General features: G+C 36.9%; 1 protein-coding gene across 1 annotated transcript in view; it reads left to right on the top strand.

The window, feature by feature from the left end:
- The first annotated feature begins 938 nt into the window (after positions 1-938).
- TXK (TXK tyrosine kinase) overlaps positions 939-19,564 on the top strand; it is a 41,459-nt gene continuing 22,833 nt past the window's right edge. Inside the window, exons 1-7 of the mRNA XM_069105184.1 lie at positions 939-1,003; positions 1,278-1,386; positions 2,420-2,625; positions 4,458-4,523; positions 8,148-8,202; positions 15,585-15,664; positions 18,166-18,293. Coding sequence (XP_068961285.1) covers positions 939-1,003; positions 1,278-1,386; positions 2,420-2,625; positions 4,458-4,523; positions 8,148-8,202; positions 15,585-15,664; positions 18,166-18,293 — 709 coding nt within the window. The remainder of the gene's footprint in view (positions 1,004-1,277; positions 1,387-2,419; positions 2,626-4,457; positions 4,524-8,147; positions 8,203-15,584; positions 15,665-18,165; positions 18,294-19,564) is intronic.

The raw sequence follows: 19,564 nt of genomic DNA, 5'->3' as shown, positions 1-19,564 counted from the left end.
CGGCTGAAAAGGCTTTGCTATGTAAGGCCTGCTTATGAGTCCTCTGAATTTTTTTAAACCCGAATCTGTGATTTCATGGAGAATGGCACTTGCTTTGGAACTTAAAACCCTAGCAAGTTACTGGAGACCTTTAAATATTCTCTGATAAATCCTTTACTCAAGTGATATTCATAGATATTGGTCAAGAAATAGTATAATAATAATAGCTAGCTAGCACTTATACAGTGCTTACTGTGTGCCAGATGTGCTGAATGCTTTACAATTATTATCTCATTTGATTCACACAAACAATCCTGGGAGGTAGATGCTATTAGTATCTTCATTTTACAGGTGAGGAAACAGAGGCAGACAGAGGTTAAGTGACTTGCCCTGGGTCAAACAGCTAGTAAGTGTCTAAAGCCAGATTTGAACTCAGGTCAGGTTGCAACTGGGGCAATGGATAGAGTTGCTGGGCCTGGAGTCAGGAACATTTCTGAGCAAGCTAGTAAAGTAACTGAGGTGGGATTTGAATTCAAGTCTTCCTAACGCCAGTTCTAGGGCCTTAAATGCTGCCATGTTGCATCTGTTCTAATACTGGAAGTGATTAATTAGATAAAACATAGTGTAATGGGGATTCATTATTAGCAAGTTAAAGGAAATATAGAAACCAAACTGAGGGGGTGAGGCTCTTGAGAAGGGAAACCACATTAACCAGGGTATAGTACAACCTAATTTTCCTAGCTTAGGCTCTAGTTTCCTAGGGCAGGCAACTGCCCTACTTACCACAAATGACAAAGTATATAAGTCTTGTCATTTGTTGTACATATATCATTCAAAGATATACCTCTTAGACATAATTATTATCATTCCCCTAAGGCGTTCTCTCTCTATTGAAATAAGTTTTATCCATCTAATATCTGGTTGTTGTTTTCTATTGTTTTGTTTTTTAACAGCTAAAAATGTTCTGCCTTTCAGATAATACCATCCAGTCAATTTTCTGTTGCTGCTGCTCGGTTCAGAAGAGGTAAATTAATTTTAAGATGCAGCTTCTTACAAACTTTTTCAGATTCACAAACTGCTATCATTTGTTAATTAACATTTTTCTGATCACCCAAATAATACAAGATAATCTACTAGCCCTGTTTCTCCCGTTTTTAAAAAGACCATTTCTTTCTTTTATAATATCCACATATAAAATTTATTGGAAATGATTTCTGTTTTACTACTAACCTTATACATAGTGCATTTATACAGATATCCTTGACTGGATATTCATTTGAGATGTTTTTATTCATCAGCACCAGACAAGTAAGGACACAAATGGACCTGAACAATGATGGAAACTCAAGTGAAGAATATACTAGGTGCCCAAAGCAGCTGTCCTATGTGTCAACTCATAAGAATGGAGTGAGTAGGTAACCATTTGTTTTGGGGAGAATATCAGTGAAAAAATTTGCTTTTCAAATTTCCCCCTGCTAAAATAAAGAAGGGGTAAAAAAGGAAACTTGTTTGAAATAATCCACTGTGTTTTTACTCAGAATTTAGAATGTGAAAATTGGTATTTTGAAGGGAGCAGGGATAACATTATATGTACTAAGATTTTTTGCTCAATATTAGATTTTTGTTTGAGAAAAAGCATCCCCCAGAAGTGCAGTGAGCCTAAATACAAATATATGTGAGATGAAAGTTAATAGCTGTTTTTCATTTCCCAGGGGGTGAAAACAGGGAAAATCCCTTTATACCTCTTCTTTTTGGAGACTTTTTACTTAAAATAACCAGTGTGATATTGGTAGAGAATTCATGATTTTTTTGTCAACAGCCATGGTGTGGTATGGAAGGGGACAGGGACAGCAAGAGGTGCTGGACATGTTATGGCAGTGGTAGAAATCTCCTGGGTAAGGAAGCCCCCCCCCTTTTTTTTTTTTGCTTTTTGGAGGGCAACTGGGGTTAAGTGACTTGCCCAAAGTCACACGGATAGTTTTTTTTGTGTTAAGTGTCTGAGGCTGGATTTGAATTCAGGTCCTCCTGACTCCAGGGCTGGTGCTCTATTCACTGTGCCACCTAGCTGCCCCTAAGGAAGCCCCTTCTACTGACAATTTTAGTCATGTCTTTTACATGGCTTCTGCTCATGTTCATTTGGATGATAGATCTAGAGAGGCACACAGATCTCTGAAGCCAAACTTATAAAGAAGGGATGTATAACAACAAGCATCACTACAGTTATAGCATGGCACCTGGTATGAGGACTAGAATGTTGGGCCTGGAGTCAGGAATGTTGATGCTTCTCTCAGTGTGATTCTGGGCAAGTCACCTCTTTATGTCCCCAGTTTCCCTACTAAGTCGTTGGGCAGGGTGGATATTGCATCTATGATTAGTGGAAGGAGTCCCTACAAAAACAGAGATCCAGGGATAAAATATACTTTTGGCTTCATTTCTGCAGTCCAACAGGGGATGTGGTCAGCTGTCCAAAAGAAAACCATTGCCACCCCTCCCGCAAGGGGAAGAACATGGGGAGAAGATCCGAGTTATGGCTCTTTATGACTTCCTTCCCTGGGAATCTTGTAATTTAGCATTAAGGAGAGCAGAAGAGTACCTGATCCTAGAGAAGTACAATCCTCATTGGTGGAAGGCCAGAGACCAAACAGGGTAAGACAAGCAGTTTGTTTCAAGCCCATTTCTTCTTTCTAACGATGATACAGACAGAAGACACTGTTTATTTCTTGCATTTCTTCCTTCTGGTTGTCAAGGAAGGCTCCAGTCTAGGAAGACTAGTTATCCACAGCACCTAAAAACAGATGACCTTCCCCAGTGCAGATTAGCCCCAAACCGGATCAACCGCCTTCTGAGAAATTTGTAGTATACCTATACCTATCATGTCCCTCATCTGAAACTGTCTGGATGAGGATGTGGGTTTGACCAATGAAGTCACACCATGTTCTGCCTGTGGATATACTTGGGAGAAAATTTCAAGGCCTCTAGCCTGAAACATCTTGAAAACTGTCCCAAGTCTGAAGAAGGTAAATGGGTGTAGCTCTGATTAAGAGTAGGCCTTCTATATAAGGACAGCTAGGTGGTGTAGCGAATAGAGCACTGGTTCCATTTACCACCTGTGTGAGCTTGGGCAAATCACTTAACCCTGATTACTTTGCCTCCCCCCTCCAAAAAATAAGAGTAGGCCTTTTGAACTTTCACTCCTCGTATAGAATAGCCCCAGGAGCCTTCCTTGTCAAATTTCTTGTAGGTTTGCTGTGTTGTACAGTGACACTATCAGAAAGATGTAGATAAACCTGCAGGCCTGTTAAGTAAGTGAAATTTGTCCTTGGGTCTTCAGTCTTCATATTATAGGATATCATAGGCATCTAGGGCTTTAATAAATGCTTGTCAATTGATTGTTGTTGGGTTTTTTTAATAGGATTTCAACATGGAAGGGAACTTGGAGATCATCTGATTGATTCCTTCCCTTTTACAGATGGTGAAACTGAGGCTCAGGGAGGTTTAGTGATTTGCCCAAGGTCACACAGATGTTAAGTAACAGAGAAAGAATTCCATTCCTGGTTTTCTGACTACAAATTCTTTAGTATTTCCATACCAGCTTGGTATAGATCCTAGAAGAACTGAGCAGCTAGTTGGCTCAGTGAAAACTTTGAGTCAGGAAGACCTGAGTTCAAATCCTACCTTAGACACTTAACTGTATGACTCTGGAAAAGTCACTTACCTGTTTGCTTATCTGTAAAATGGGGACAACAATCTTATCTATCACATAGGGTTGTTATAAGGATTAAATGAGACAAAACTTTGTAATAATAACATTGCTTTGCAACAACAACAATACTAACATTTATGTACCTAAGTTTTACAAAGTGTCTTACAATTATTATCTCATTTTATTCTTATAACAACCCTGGGAGATAGATGCTATTATCATCCCCATTTTATAGATGAAGAAACTGAGGCACAGAGGTTAAGTGCTTTGCTCAGGGTCATAAAGCTAATAAAGCATCTGGAGCAAAATTTGAACCCAGGTCTTCCTGATTCCAAGTCTGTTACTCCATTCTCTGTGCCATGTAAGTTCCTCGAATCTTAAAGCAATATATACATATGTATGTATGCATATATATTATATATGTATACTTATATATGTATATGTATGAATTATTGTTATTGCTTTTAAGAACGTGGGGTCATCTCTATACCCACAATAAGGTGAAGAACAATCTAAAGCCATATAAATGACAGGTAGCATGGAGGGAGTGGAAGTGGACTGATTTGGAATCAGAGGGTCTAGGTTCAAACAAGATATTTTATTTCTGAGGGTCTCAGTTTTCTTCTCTATAAAGGGAAAGAATTGGACTAGACAATCTCTAAGGCCTCTTCTAATTCTAAATTATGTGATTATTTTGTTCATGGTTATAATAATTTTGCTAATTATCATAAATGCACATTCACACAAACTTTACCTTTTGTTGTTTTTGCTTTAGGAAAGAAGGATTAGTCCCTAGCAATTATGTGACAGAATACAAGCTAACCAACTTAGAAATATATGAGTAAGTATTCTCTCAAAATGCAATTTGTAATCCATCCATAAAACCTGAATAAAGTTCAGTAGAAGAATTATTTGGGGCTTTTGCTTTTGCGGAAGGAAGTAACACCCTGAACAATTTTAGTAATCGAGAGAATTCCTTATCAGAGATCTTTCCCAGAGTTGAATTATAAGTGTGATTTTCAGGGTTGTTGTTTTTTTTAATATGGGCTTTTAGTTTTTTTATTGTCAAAGAGATAGGGTTTTTTTAAATTCCTAATCTTAATTTGTCTTTTGCCCTAACATTAAAATTTACCATAAAAAATGGAACCTAAGGCCTTGCAAATTTTAAATGTCAATTATTATTATCTTCTTTTTAACAACTAAATAATGAATAGAATAAAGAAAACTTTAGCCAAATTATATTAAAAATGGAATGTGGAACATTTCCATTAATGGTAAATTAGACAAAGTTTAATTCCCAGTGAAAAGTGTATTTTTTTTTAGGTAAAGTCAAATCAAGTTTTATTTCTATAGCATGGAAGAATTAAGCAAATCCATAAATCAGAGTCCTTATTGTTTACTTATTTTCATAAACTCATACCATTTTAGAGGTGAAAGGAGCCTTAGAAATCTAGTCTAGAGAATCTTGACATTTTTTTGTGCTATGTACCACTTTGGCAGTCCTATGAATCCCTTCTCAAAATGATGTGATTAAATGCATAAAGCAATGAAACCAATTACAGTGAAATATAGTTGTCAAAACATTTAAAAAAACCAAGTTCACAGATCCCATGTTAAGAATCCCTGATTCCAGTCTAAATTCATTTTGTTACGAGGCATATGTGTAAGAACTTTGATAGGTGGAAGGGACTTAGGAGTTTTTAATGTAACTGTTAAGTGCCATATGTATGTGTGAGAGGCTATGTGGCATCATGGATAGAGTTTTCAGAATTAACATGACTGGTCACAATAATGTTCAGGAAAATAGCACTGAAAGATCTCAGAACTCTGATCAATGCGGCTTCAGAAAACAGATGGTGAAGAACATTTTCTGATTCTTGTCTGAGAGGTTAATGAAATATAGGTATAGAATGAGGCATAGATTTCTCTGACATGGCCAATGTGTTGATTTGTTTGACTTAACTATACTTCTTTGTTGTAATTTCTTCAGAGACATTGAGAAGTAGACATTTCCAATTGGAAAATGATTTAAAGGGGGTGAGGAGGAAATGAGAGAGAGAGAGAGAGAGAGAGAGAGAGAGAGAGAGAGAGAGAGAGAATCTATAAAACATTTACACCAAAAAAGATCTGTGTTAGAATTCTGTCTCACTTACTAGCTGTGTGACCCTGGACAAATCACTGAACTTTTCTGACTCTCAATTCCTCATCTGTAAAAGGAAGACCATGATAGTACTACCTCATAGGGTTTTTGTGAGGATCAAATGAAATAATTAGGCGACTAGGTGGCACAGTGGACAGAGTAGTGGATCTGGAGTGAGGACTTGGTGTTCAGTTGCGTGTGACCCTTTGTTGACCCCATGGACCATAGCATGCCAATCCTGGCCATGAGGTTTTCTTGACAAAGATACTGAAGTGTTGTTCCATTTCCTTCTCCAGTGGATTAAGGCAAACAGAAGATAAGTGACTTACCCAGGATCACTCAGCTAGTAAGTGTCTGAGGCCAGATTTGAACTTAGGTCTTCCTGACTCTGGGTGTAAAACTCTATCTGCTGCTAAAGTTAGGAATACCTGAATTCTAATCTGGCTTCAGACACTTACTAGCTGTAGGACCCTGGGAAATCAATCAATCAATCAATCAATCAATATTTATTAGATACCTACTATGTGCCAGGCATTGTGTTAATTGCTGTACTTCTATTTGTCTCAGTTTCCTCCTCTGTAAAATGGGGACAATAATAGCAACCAACAAGAGGATTGGTGGTGTGAGGATTAGAACTAATATTCAAAAAGCATTTTGCAAACTTCAAAGTGCCATATAAATATATGAATTATTATTATTATTCCCTGTTCTAGAATTGAGCTAAAGGTAGACGTTAGTATAGGTCATTAGCTATTAAAATGTATGCATATTATATGATCCTAAATCCTCTAACTTTGAATTTCATTGTCAGGGAGTAGTCAATAAAATTGTCATGCCATTTTCTGTAAGCATTTCTCTGATTTCTTTTTTAAAAATTCTCCTTTTGTTCAGAGATACCTATAATTGGAGTCTGCCCAGCACAGATGGCATCATACTTCTGCTCTTGAAAAAATTCATTATTTCATCAATGTAATTATTTCTACCTCTGATGCGAATCACAACTCCCACACCTACAGTAGCAGATGTTTGCACACATTGCTATGGCTGACCTCTTGGGGATGAGCCTCCTGGTACTTAGCTAGCAGGGTTCTCAGAACATGCAATGGGCTATTCCCAGCTCCATACATGGATCCTTTCCAGTTCAGGAGGACTTGCCAGATTTTGTGCTCTCCTGTCATCTTTCAGAGCCCTGGGCTACCTCCCTGCCTCAATGAGTCCTCGGTGGAATACTTTACTGGAGGCATAGTACTATAGAGTTACTAAAATTATATTGAAACTTCAGTCCCCAAGCATCATAATTATTTCATTCATTGTATTAAAAATGGGGCTCAGCATATTCAAGAGACAGCACTATGAGTATGTGAGGAAGAATGTTCTTGAGAGAAGGGACTACAATGTCATCGTTTTTAATTACCCCCATTATAGAGCATACATAGTACATTGCATATAGAGAGAGGAAGAGGGACTGTATCTGTCATTTAATTGGTATAGGGAACTCCCAGATGAAGAGACTTTATACTGATAAAAGTCGGCACCCGCTCTGCAACCGAAAGAGGTATTTAATAAATACAAAGAGAATAGTATTTCTTTAAAAAGTGAAAAAAGTTTGATCAATGCCAGAATGTGAAGGCTTTTGAATGGGAGGTTAGAAAATTTGTATTATTTTCTGAGTAGGTAATGGGGAGCCACTGAAGGTTTTGAACAGGAAGTGATATTGTCTGGCATGGTCATAAGGAAGATTGTTTTCTTTTTTTTTTATCCACTTGTCTGTTCTTTGGGCTCATGATGACTGTGATGCCTTATGATGTTTTCCTATGAATACAGTCACAAAAAGACACACTTTTTTAGACTTTCTTTTGAAGACTAAGGTTTTTTTCCAAAGTTTGCTGTACTGAATCTTACAGTAAGTTTGGAAGATGTGGTATCTCAGGGAGTATACAAAGGAACTCTTGGGGGGGAAAGGGAAAATTGGAATTTTTCACTTTAGCTTAAACTCAACATAAGAGAGTATTTGCCTAAGATTACAGCTTCTTGTACTCTATCATATTTAAACTTTTAAACAAACCTGTGTCTCAGAAAGTTGAGCTGGAAGGTATGAAAGAACAAGCTGTGTACTTGTTTTACATTTGGCTGTCCTGTGTTTATAATAAAACTAATCTAAGCATAAAACTGATTGAATGAATGAACTTCTGAATAAGGACACTATTTTGAATGCCTAAAGTAATGAAAGGTAGCCCTTTAAACTAAAGGAGAAAATGTTGTGTTTTTTTTTTAATAAAGCATGCATGACATTATAATGGTAATTGATATTTCATAAAATTATAGGTGGTACCATAAAAATGTCACCAGGAATCAGGCAGAGGATCTATTGAGACAAGAGGTAAGTCAGCATATTTAGGAATGAATCTGTGAGCAGCAAAAAAAATTTCCAAGAATCTCTTGTAACCAATTTTACTCATCAAAAAGACCCATTTGTCACTTCCTTTCTTCGTTTCTCTCAGTCCAGTTTCACTTTATATTAATATTTATGAAAATTTGCAAGCAAATATTTTTATATAGAATAATGTTTTCAATCAAATAATGACTTGCATCATGATAGTCAGAGTTGTGTTCCCATAGAAATAATTTTCAGCATCCCTTCCTTTCCCTTCCCTCCATTGTCTTCCCTTCCCTTCCCCTTCCTTCTCTGTTTCTTCTTTCCTTCCTTCCTTCATTAAGATAGCAAACTCCTTCACAACAGGATCTATACCATATTTTTTTATTTCCAGCACCTATCATAATGCCTTAAACAGAACAATTGCTAAATACATTTTTGAAAATAATAGAAAAGAATTTAATTCAACACTCATGTCAAGGAGCATTCTGAGTTTTAAAACACATCAGTTCTATAGACTTAATTCTTCCACACACAAAACTTGGCCAAATGGACTATCAAACCATATGATCTTTGCCCTGACTCATTAAAAGTTCCATGTGTTAAAGTTCAGACCATTGTTATTTCTTGTGTTTTAGGAAGTGTTTACTGGTTTTATGGGATTAGTGTCTAATAATTTGCTTTGGTCTTAAAGAACCAGTTGGAGAGTGAGTTAACATCAGTTCATTAATTTATCAAATGCTTACTGCAGAGTGCCAGTGGTATTATTCTTTTTTTTTTTTTAAGCAATCGGGGTTAAGTAACTTGCTCAAGGTTACACAGCCAGTTGTTTCTGGGTGTGGTGCTAAGTATCTGTGCCCAGATTTGATCCCCAGATCATCCCGACTCTGGAGCCGGTGCTCTTACTTGCTGAGCCACCTGGCCGCCCCTAAGCAATTGGGGTTAAGTAACTTGCTCAAGGTTACACAGCCAGTTGTTTCTGGGTGTGGTGCTAAGTATCTGTGCCCAGATTTGATCCCCAGGTCATCCCAACACTGGGGCCGGTGCCCTTACTCGCTGTGCCACCTGGCCACCCCTAGTGGTATTATTCTTAACAGGGCAATGGTAGAGGTTTCATGTTGTTTATTAACTATCATTTAAATTACAGCAACCATAGATGCTAACTGAAGTCTTAATGAAAAGCACTGATTCCTAATTATATAAAAATCTTGTTTAAATTAAAAAACTTTGACTTAGCTATGTTACATTTGAAAATTAAGATAAACTGAGGCAAACTTTATTGATAAGACTAATAATTATCAATAAAAGGAATTTCTCAACTCCTCTGTCAGTCAAAAAAACCACAAGGTAGGGCTTACTAACCTTCATATAGTTTTGGGAAATACAAGAGAACAGAGAATAGGAAGCATTGCAGACAAAAAACAATGTGACTGGTTACAAAGTCTGAAGTATCACAGGTGGAAAAAACAAGATTGGCCGGACATTTCAGGCTAACAACAACCCCTCCTTCCATCCTGTTGTGAGAAAATGTTGATTGATAGAGTTCATCTGCTTATTAGTTGAGCAGAGATAACAGATTTCTTGGTGCCCACCTACATTCTGTAAGACTTGTTAGTAAGACAACAGGTCTCCCTTGTTTGTGGGTATGGAAGTCTGTATAGAGATAATGTATTTCTTCTAGTTAAGGTGATTTGTAGGACAACTGAATTTTAAACTAACTCAGAGATGGAAAACAACTTCTAGACTCATGAACTTCTGAACTTAGCTCAGAGACAAAGATCAGGGCTCAAGCAACTATAAAATAGAATTGATTACAGAATGGAATCAAATATACAAAATCAATATTTGATTTTCTCAGTCAGCAGAGAAGCAGAAATAGCAGTCCCACCGGATACATGAGATAGCCTTTAAGTTGGACCCAACGATCATTGCTTAAGTGTACAAAAATGACACCATGTTCAACAAATATGGCCAAAGCAAGACTGACCTTTATAGTTACTAATGGAAAAACAGGTAGACCAAAATACTGAACTACCTTGTAACAAGCAAATAGCTTGTGGGTGAAACATAAGTTATTTGCATAGTTCTTTGCTTCATTATCTTCCATGAAAGTTATACAAATGGAAAATTCTATTTTAAAAGTTTCCATTAAAGAAACTATAGCAGAGAATTATCATGCAATGGATCACCAAGGTCCCTCTAATTCATATTTTATGAAATTATAGGTAAAAACATCTTCTGATTCTTGGTTCTTATGTTATCTACTCAGCTAATGAGTTTCAAACCAGCACCAGTAAGACTTGAAGACAGCTCTCCACCCCCACCTCCCAACCCATCGGTGTAAGGAAACTGTTTAAAAGCCTTAACCTTAAACAGGAAGTCTGCATTACAGATTCTGCCTTATTGTGATTATATCCATAAGACAAGAAAACGTTTTAAGGCTAAGAGGATGGCCAAGAGCAGAAAGAGCCAGAGGCCCAGCAATAGATAAAGGACATTAAGAAGGAGGAACTCTCAGAATAATTCCTATGGGGCTGATGGGAAGTTTCTTAGGAAATGAAAGCTAAGAATAGCTTCTCTCAACTATTCATTAGACATCACATGCTAATAACTTGAAGGGATCCCTGCAGTTGACTACCATCCTTCAGTTCATGGCTTAGTTCAGTCCATTCCTTCAATCCAGTGTTTCCTAGTCTTTTTTTTGAAAGACTGAACTTGCAGGGGCAGACCAAGATGCAAGAGGGAGCATCACCCTTTCCCTACTATTTACATTTTCTATCCTTGTTTCACCACCTGTTATGGCATTATAAATACTGTATGCATGCATGCATACAGGCACACACCTGCACACATGTATAAACACACAGACACTACTTTTTCTCTTCTCTCTACCACCATTATTACATACTCTATCCTCTCAGTCATAAAGTGACAAAAAAGAAATTAGAAAATCTACATGATCAAAATACACTAAAGTAGTCTTTGCAACTTCCCAAAGTGTCAGGTTCCAATATACTGGTTGGGACACAATGCCTTACTCTGTTCTCTGAGTCTGTAATAGTCCTGGAAAGGAAGAGGAATAAAGGGAGTATTAGCACAATGGAATAGAGGTCCTTCACCTTCTGATCACCCAGTTCACCGGACTGCTAGGAAGATAACTTGAGATATGAGAGAACTTGGAAAAGCTGGGGGGAAAAGGTACAGATTAAGGCATTATCTCCCGCCTTTTCCTCCTCTTCATCATCATCTCATAATCTTCTATCACTACTATATCCCCAAAATGTTTGTGAGTGTTCAAGGACAGCTCCTTAGATCCACAATAAGAACACTCGTTTTTAATAGTTCATCCCACCCTACACTCTGTGACATCCTAGACCCTGGGAGAAGATGACTTGCAATTTAAGAAACCTTCACAGGACTACCTTGATTTCATTAAAAAGTTGACAGCAACATTGCCTATAACATATATACAAGTGAATGTAACAGTGGGTAGTTTTATTATACTTGACTTTTAATTATTTATTTGTTGGACTTTTCTAACGTAGTAGACATCGCACTTAAATATTTGAAAGACCTTGTACTGGTGTGTGTAGTCCCTCTACTTCCAAAAATTGTAACTCTCTATGGACTAGGTGACTGTCTTCTAGATTTGGTGTGGCAAAAAGCATCTTCACTCTGCAGCCAACCTGGTAATGCACCTCTGATTTAGCGAGGCTGGTCTTCATAAACAGACATACATTCCATTACTATAGTCATCCTTGCAAGCTTTCCAGTTTGGGAGGACTTGTGCTCCATTGTAAAGGTATGGCCTTTGAGATCTGAGGGTAACCTGCATAGGTGATTACCATGAGTCGATGATGAAGGAACTGAGTGGAGATTGGGCACTGTACATGTGGAAAAACAATAAAGGAATGCCATCTTTAAATCAGATGAGAAAAACAGAGCAAACATACACTTGGGGTACTTTGTATTCTGTTTTTTGAAGCAGAAAGAAAAGAGGGGGAGAAAGAGCAAAATGAAGGTTATGAGTGAGAAGGTAGTTGGGAGAGAAAGGAGTGGAGGAAACTGTTTTAGCCTCCATTCCCCACATCCCCGGCCACCCCACATCTCTATTTGATCACCCTTAGAAGATGACACAGGCTTATCAATGTTTTAGGGAGGGTGATGTAAGGAGAATTCAGTATTTCTGAAACTAACGGTTTTAGTTATACTAGCTCAATGTCTAGGCCAGTGGATTCCAAAGGGAATGCTGCTAGGTGGCACTTTTCACCGGGTGTACCTAGAAATTTAGCCCTCCACAATGCCATTTATTTATTTATTTAAAGCAATCGGGGTTAAGTAACTTGCTCAAGGTTACACGGCCAGGTGTTTCTGGGTGGGTGCTAAGTGTCTGAGCCCAGGATTCGATCTCCAGGTCATTCCAACACTGGAGCGGGTGCTCTTACTCACTGTGCTACCTGGCCGCCCCTACAATGACATTTAAAACTACAAATTAGAAGCTCTCCACTGACTTCCACCATAAATTCACCTCCTTTTGTGCTTCCAACTCTGCCCCCTCAAAGCCAAAACACCCTCTGACCTTCATTCAACTAGTCAATCAACAAACACTTATTAAGTAGCTGCTACAGGTAAGGTATGGGGTTAAGAGATGTGTAAACAAAGACAACAAGTGAAATAATGCTCCTAGCAAGGAGATTGCATTCCAGAGTGGCTGCAATCTTCTATCTGTTTGAGTGCCACCTCATCAGCTCCACTGCGTTCCCCCTCCTCATACCTCAGACTGCCACATTCCTCCCAGCTCTCCCCTCAGCTCCAGTTTTTCTGCCTGTTCTTCTCTGTTTGAGTTGGTGAAGGTCACAATAGCACCAACGTGGGGAGGACAAAGTCACCTTCTCTACTGCAGTCCCTGGAAAAGTAAAGATGAAGGGGCAATACAGTGGAGGCGGAGGAAAGGTGGAGCAATTCCAAGACCTAGAGAAGAGGTCTGGAAGTCTGGGATCCTATCTTGCTGCAAACTTCATTGCTTACTGGGCCATGATGCTTTTAGAAAGCAGATCAAGAAGAGAAAACATAGGAATAATTGAACTACCTAAAACTTCTGACAAAAAAAAAATCTTGATACAATAATACAAGAAATAATTAAAGAAAATTGTCCTGAAGCATTAGAACAAGAGGAAAAAGTAGAAATAGAAAAAATCCATTGATCACCACCTGAAAGAGATCCTACAAGGAAAACTCACAGGAATATCATAGTTAAATTCCCAAACCCCCAGATCAAGGACAAAATATTACTAGCAACAAGAAAAAAAAACAATTTACATTTGATAGTATCACACACAATTAGAATCACATAAAACCTAGTCTTGGTGGCACTAAAAGGTCTTGGAACACTACATATTGAAGAGCAAAAGAACGGGGCCTCCAGTCAAAAATATCATACCCAGAAAAGCTAAGCATAACTTTGAATGGAAAAAAATGGACATTTGATCAACTGTCAGACTTTCAGGACTCTGTTAAAAAAAAAACGTCAAAAGTTCCCCACACCTGGATCACAACTGAATAGTCCATCTACACCAGAGTTATAACAAGCTTAACATATTGTCACAGCATTTAAAACCCAAAGAGAGGTCTTTTCTTCATCTTGACCCAAGGCAAGTTCTCAGCAATCTCTGTTCCTGAGAGACAAAACTTAACAAGGCCACAAGATACATTGCCAGTGTCCTCATTAATTCATTCTCTGTCTGCAGAACAGTCCTAGGATCCCTGAAAACATCAGCAAGACCCTTTTCCAGGATTTCTGTAAACATGCAACAAGAAAATCCTTCTTCAGGGCTTCTGAACCAACAGCAAGGTTTCAGGACCTCTGCAACAACAGCACTGTCCTTCACCAATGGACGAATTTGGCAAAACAACATCAAAACAGACAGACAAAGAACAAAAGTCCTGGACAGTTCGAACTGGCCCTCAGCAATCCTCTCTCTACCTCCACGATGCTGCTTCCAAAAATTCTTCTGCCACTCTCTCTCTGCTTGTGCATCTCTAAATCCACGTCACCAGCTCCTCCCAGTTCAGCCCTCTCTTTTCACGTCAACAAGTCCATCCCACAAGTGGGATTCACAAACTCTGGATTTTAACATTCAACCAAGCCAATACAGGGGATCTTTAAATTCCATTACTATTACAGGTACATATCAATGACCCATTACAAGGGACTCAATAAGGATAGAATGTTTACCTTTTATGTATGGAAAACCTATGTCTAAGATTGTTACTACTAATTAGGTAGCTTATAAGAAAGATTGGGGTAGACTTAAGTATGATATGACTTTAAAAAGTAAAACCATTCAAGAACAGCTAAAAGAGTAATTATCTTATACAAATGAGGTACAAGAGGAAGAACCAATATAGAGCATTTAGATGGGGGAGGGGGACTGTTAGTTCTAGAAATCTACTTTCATTGGGAATGGGTTTAAAAGGGGGAATACATGTACATCTAGAAGAGTATAAAAGTCTTCTAAACTTAAAAAAGAAATAAAACTCTAAAGGGATAGGGAGGGAGGAGAGGATAAAGGAGGGTTCTTTAGAAGGGAGGGTGAGGGAATAGGTTAAAAGAGGGATATAGAAGGGTCTTTAGATTTAGGGGAATGGGAGGATAAAGAATAGGTTAAGTAATAGGGTAAGGTTTCAGGTAGAAGTAGAGGAATTAAGAGAGAGAGGAAAAAAAGAGATATGCACAAACATAAAAACAAGATTAGGAGTAGAATCTCTTAGGGAAAGTATATATTTATGTATGTGTGCATTTGTATATATGTATACATGTATGTATATATCAATACCTATATATAAATATATCCATGCTCAATTGTAGCCTTGGGGTGGTGGGTAGGGTGGAGGAAGGGGGAAAAAAGAACAAAGTAAAAAGCAGATAGCAGAGAATAAAAGAAAACCTACAAGGAAGCAAAGATGGACAGCCTTCAACTTAATGCACAGTACTTAATGTATAGACTTTCTTGAAACATTAAGTTATTGCTATATATTTTTGAATCCTCTCCTATGTTCTGCACATGAAATGTTTTTTTCTTTTCTTATTTTATATCCAAGTTTAATATTTAAGTTTGTAATGTTTCTTTTTCTTTTCTTATTATGTATTTCAGTTTTAGTATTTGTCTAAAATTTTTAAAAATTTAAAATAAATAAATAAATATTCCTGGAATAGAAAACAGAAACTTCTGCAACATTTTCTATGAGCTGTTTCTCCAAAGTAATGAGACTGTACTCTGTGGGTGAACAGTCTCCCTTTGACACAACTCTCTTGGCTCCTTTGTCGATCTGTCTTTATGACAAAAAAAAAAATAATAATCCTCTGTGTTGAATGAATTGTTTTACAGTCCAAAGAAGGTGCATTTATTGTCAGAGATTCCAGACGTTTGGGAGCTTACACCATCTCTGTGTACTCAAGAAGGAGAAGGTCAGTAGCTATAAGCTTTGAATGCTTTGGGAAGAACAGTTATTGGTATGTGCTAGTGATGGGGTTAAAACTTACAAAGCACATAAACATAAAATAAAGATCAGGAATAGAATTTTTTAGGAAAAAAAACTAGGGCTAGTCATCATGATCTCAGACCAAATTAAAGTTGAAATAGGTTTAATCAAAAGAAAAAAGAAATAGGAAACTATGCTGTATGTCAGCCATAGAAATCAATATTGTTTTAAACTATTTAAAATAATATTGTTGTGCTGCAGGAAATGATATGTTGGTAGATTTAGAAAAATATGGAAAGACTTAGACTTATGAAGGAAGATATTATCCAACTTCAGAGAAACAGTGCAAACAAGTATAGTACAGACTTACATAAATGCATATGAATGTATATGTGTATGATTATACATGTATGTGTATATAAATATGTCTATATGTTTGTGTGCATTTATCTCCTTGCTTAATTGTAGCATTCTTGTGGGATGGGGATGGGGGGAGGTAGGGGGAAAAAGAACAAAGTAAAAAGTGCACAGCAGAGAACAAAATAAAACCTACAAGGAAGTAAAGATGGACATCTTTGAACACTGTAGCATTTATCAGATAGACTTTCTTAAAATGGAAATTTATTGTTTTATATTTTGAATCCTCTTTTATATTCTGCTGTGCACATGGCAGTGTTTTTTTTTCTTATTTTGTATTTAAGTCTAAAATTTTAAAAATTACCAAAAAAAGAAAAAAATTAGAAAGTGCTTCGAAAAGCATAGTAGAGGGGGTAGAATGTTGGATTGGGAGAAGTGAGAAAAATCTATGTATCAATTCATCTAAGGAGTTTAGACTAGAACAGAGGTTCTTAACCTTCTTTGTGTCATGGACGTATTTGACAACCTGATGAAATCTATGGAACCTTTCTTAGAATATTTCTAAATGCATGCAATAAAATACATAGCATTATGAAGGAAACCAATTCTACAGTTATCAAAAATACAATTATCAAAAATATCAGAAAACTATACAAAAATACAGTTTAAAAATATTTTTGAAAAAGTTCACAGACTCCAGATTAAGAACCCCTGGACTAAATAGTCTCTGAGGCCCTTTGCAATCTTATTGTTCTATGTTTGTAGATATTTCTATATGAAGACTTTGTAAGGATAAAAATGAAATTGAAATGAAAGCTAACTAAAGGGTTATCATTTCATATAGATAGAGTGATATCGTAGCATTAATTTGAGAATATTTATTGAGCACCCACTACTTGCTAGGGACAGAGACTGCTTTTTCCATGATCACTCATGAAACTGGGACTTCAAATGAAATAGCCAAAGAACTTGTCTTAGAGTGGTGCAGCATTTTTAATCTAGACCTGCAAGTTCATTTGCTGTAGGACAATTGTTTCCAAAGTTTTTGTTTCTTTAACCCCTTCAACAACAACAATAATAACAACCACAATAACAACAAAAATGTGTTATAAATTTCTGGGGATAATTTAATATACTACTCGCAATATTCTTTTAGATTTATTCATACAGTAACTTAAAATAGGCTGTGATAATACATACAATGGCTTACAAAAACTATAATGATAACTGATAATGATAACCAAAAAGTTCCAAATTAAATTTCACATTACATAATTTCAATCATAAAGTACAAAATGTTATTTTAACTATAATCAGAAAAACACTAAATATAAAATGATAGAGTAAATGTTTGTAACATCTTAATCAATCTTTTTCACATCTGATGAGATATGATTACAGATTAACAGAGGAGAATGAGGAAGCTCCTCTGAGACAGTATACAGAATACAAATGAAGTTATTCATGCATGTCTCAGTTTGTGATCAAATGTTGAATCTTTAGGACACTTTGAAAACAATTTGATGATAGATTAAGAAACTACAAGGACATGTTATACTTCATCAGAAGCAGTCAGAGTATGATGTCATATCAAGCTACACAACCACAAAAAATCATTTTGCATATGATCATAATGGTTTTAAATTGCTACAGATACAAACTTATAATGCTTAAACATGCACATGCTTATTGTCACAGAGGGAGAATATATTCGTAACATAATCAGACAATTGCTAAAGGCACCATTAGGGAATTTTTAGATCATCCCAAAGTGCTTCATAAACCTCTAAGTGGGAATCAGTAGTGTAGGGAACACCCCCATGATCAGAACCTTCTCTGTAACTTATAGTCTTAGAAAGTTGCCCAAGGCACCAAGAGTTTAATTGATTTACTCATGGTCTTACAGTCAGTATGTATGAAAAGCAGAACTTGAACCCATTTTTTTCCCCCTGTCTCAGACCAGTTTTACTATCCACAGTGGTCACATTCCCTCTAAGCCTAAAGAGTGTGTTTATTTTAATTGGCTGGTTAGTGTGCAATGTTGCTACAAGTTTTTAAGGTGGATTAGTATTGTGATGGCTTGGTGCCATAATAATTTTATTTATATAACTATTCCTCCCTTGGTCACAGGAATGATGAGGTGCCCATCAAGCATTATCAGATTAAAAGCCATGACTCAGGGCAGTGCTATGTGAGTGAAAGACACCTTTTCCCATCAATACCAGAACTGATTCAGTATCATCAGCACAATGCAGCAGGTAAGAAACAACTCAGAAACTTCAATTTGAGGGGATGCAAGACAGTTTCCTCATCATTAGATTAAATTCATTCATTAAAAGAATGAAGTCAGTTTGATGCCAACTTTTTTGTATGTGTGAACAAACTTGTCCAATTGGTGTTTCTAAACCGTCAGCAGGAGTAAAAAAAATTTCTGGATCTTCAATAAGCTGAAACAACAACAATAAAAACTTCACCTTTCAATTATTTTCTTATCTTCCACCAGGACAGAAGATTTAGAGCTATGGTCTTGTAGTAGGGATGGAACAAAGCTAGGGATGGGGGAGAGGGTCATCTGGTATTAACATCCTCAAAGAGACATTTTCTGATCCCACCTTTTTTTCTTCTCTTAGTAACAGTTTCACTATTCTGCCTTCCATCTGGGGTCCTTTAACCTAGATCTCCTGTGCAAAGGGCCTCAGGTTTCTAACTTATCTGTTCCACTCTCTCTGAATTAATCACACAACCCTCTTTTACGGTTTTGTGGGATTTTTATTTGTGCCATTACAACGAAATATTCCAATTTTAAATTGGGATTTAAAATAACAAACACAATGGGAAAGTTAAATAGTTAAAAACTTCTAGAATTTAGATAGCCCTGGTTTTCAATGAAAAGGTAATGGAGGTAGTGGTTGATTTTTTCTTAGTTCTCATTACTCACTAATTATTCTTAGAATTTTTCTTCAAAGTTATCATAACCACACTCCTACCTCATTTAGATATTAGACTAAATTCTCAGGTTTTTAAAGTTGGCAAGGCTAAGGCTTACCAACTCTGTAGAGATGGCAATTAGGAATAAGAAACAGTTCCTATCCTCAAGGAGATTTCAGTCTAATAGGGAGATAAGACATACACAAATAACTATAGTGTAAGGCAGAACGTAAAAAGTGACATAATAAATAAAGGACAGTAGGGGTTGATGGGAAGAAGTGGAGGTGTCACATTGTGGGAGTGGTGGTGACTAGGAGCATGACAGGTGTCATAAACAGAAATAAGAAAATTGTTGAGGAGTTGTTTTGTGGGAAAGATGTTAGTTCAATTTTGTACATGTTAAGGAGTGAGCAGAATATATAGGTAGAAATTTGAAATTAGCACCCAGGAGAGAGAGATCAGGGAGAGAGATGAATAGATTTAAGACTTATCTGATTAAAGGTAACAGAAAATGTGTTGGGAGAGAATAAAACCACAAAGAGGGTGTAGAGAAGAAAAGGAGGTTGAGGTTAGGATTTGGGTAGATGCCCCCATTTAGAGG

This window comes from Petaurus breviceps, unplaced genomic scaffold (assembly GCF_028583685.1).
Source record: "Petaurus breviceps papuanus isolate PSGF00001 unplaced genomic scaffold, PetGlider_PUasm1.0 76, whole genome shotgun sequence".
NCBI lineage: Eukaryota > Metazoa > Chordata > Mammalia > Diprotodontia > Petauridae > Petaurus > Petaurus breviceps.
The sequence above is the reverse complement of the archived record's forward strand: the minus strand, read 5'-3'. Positions and strand labels throughout refer to the sequence as shown.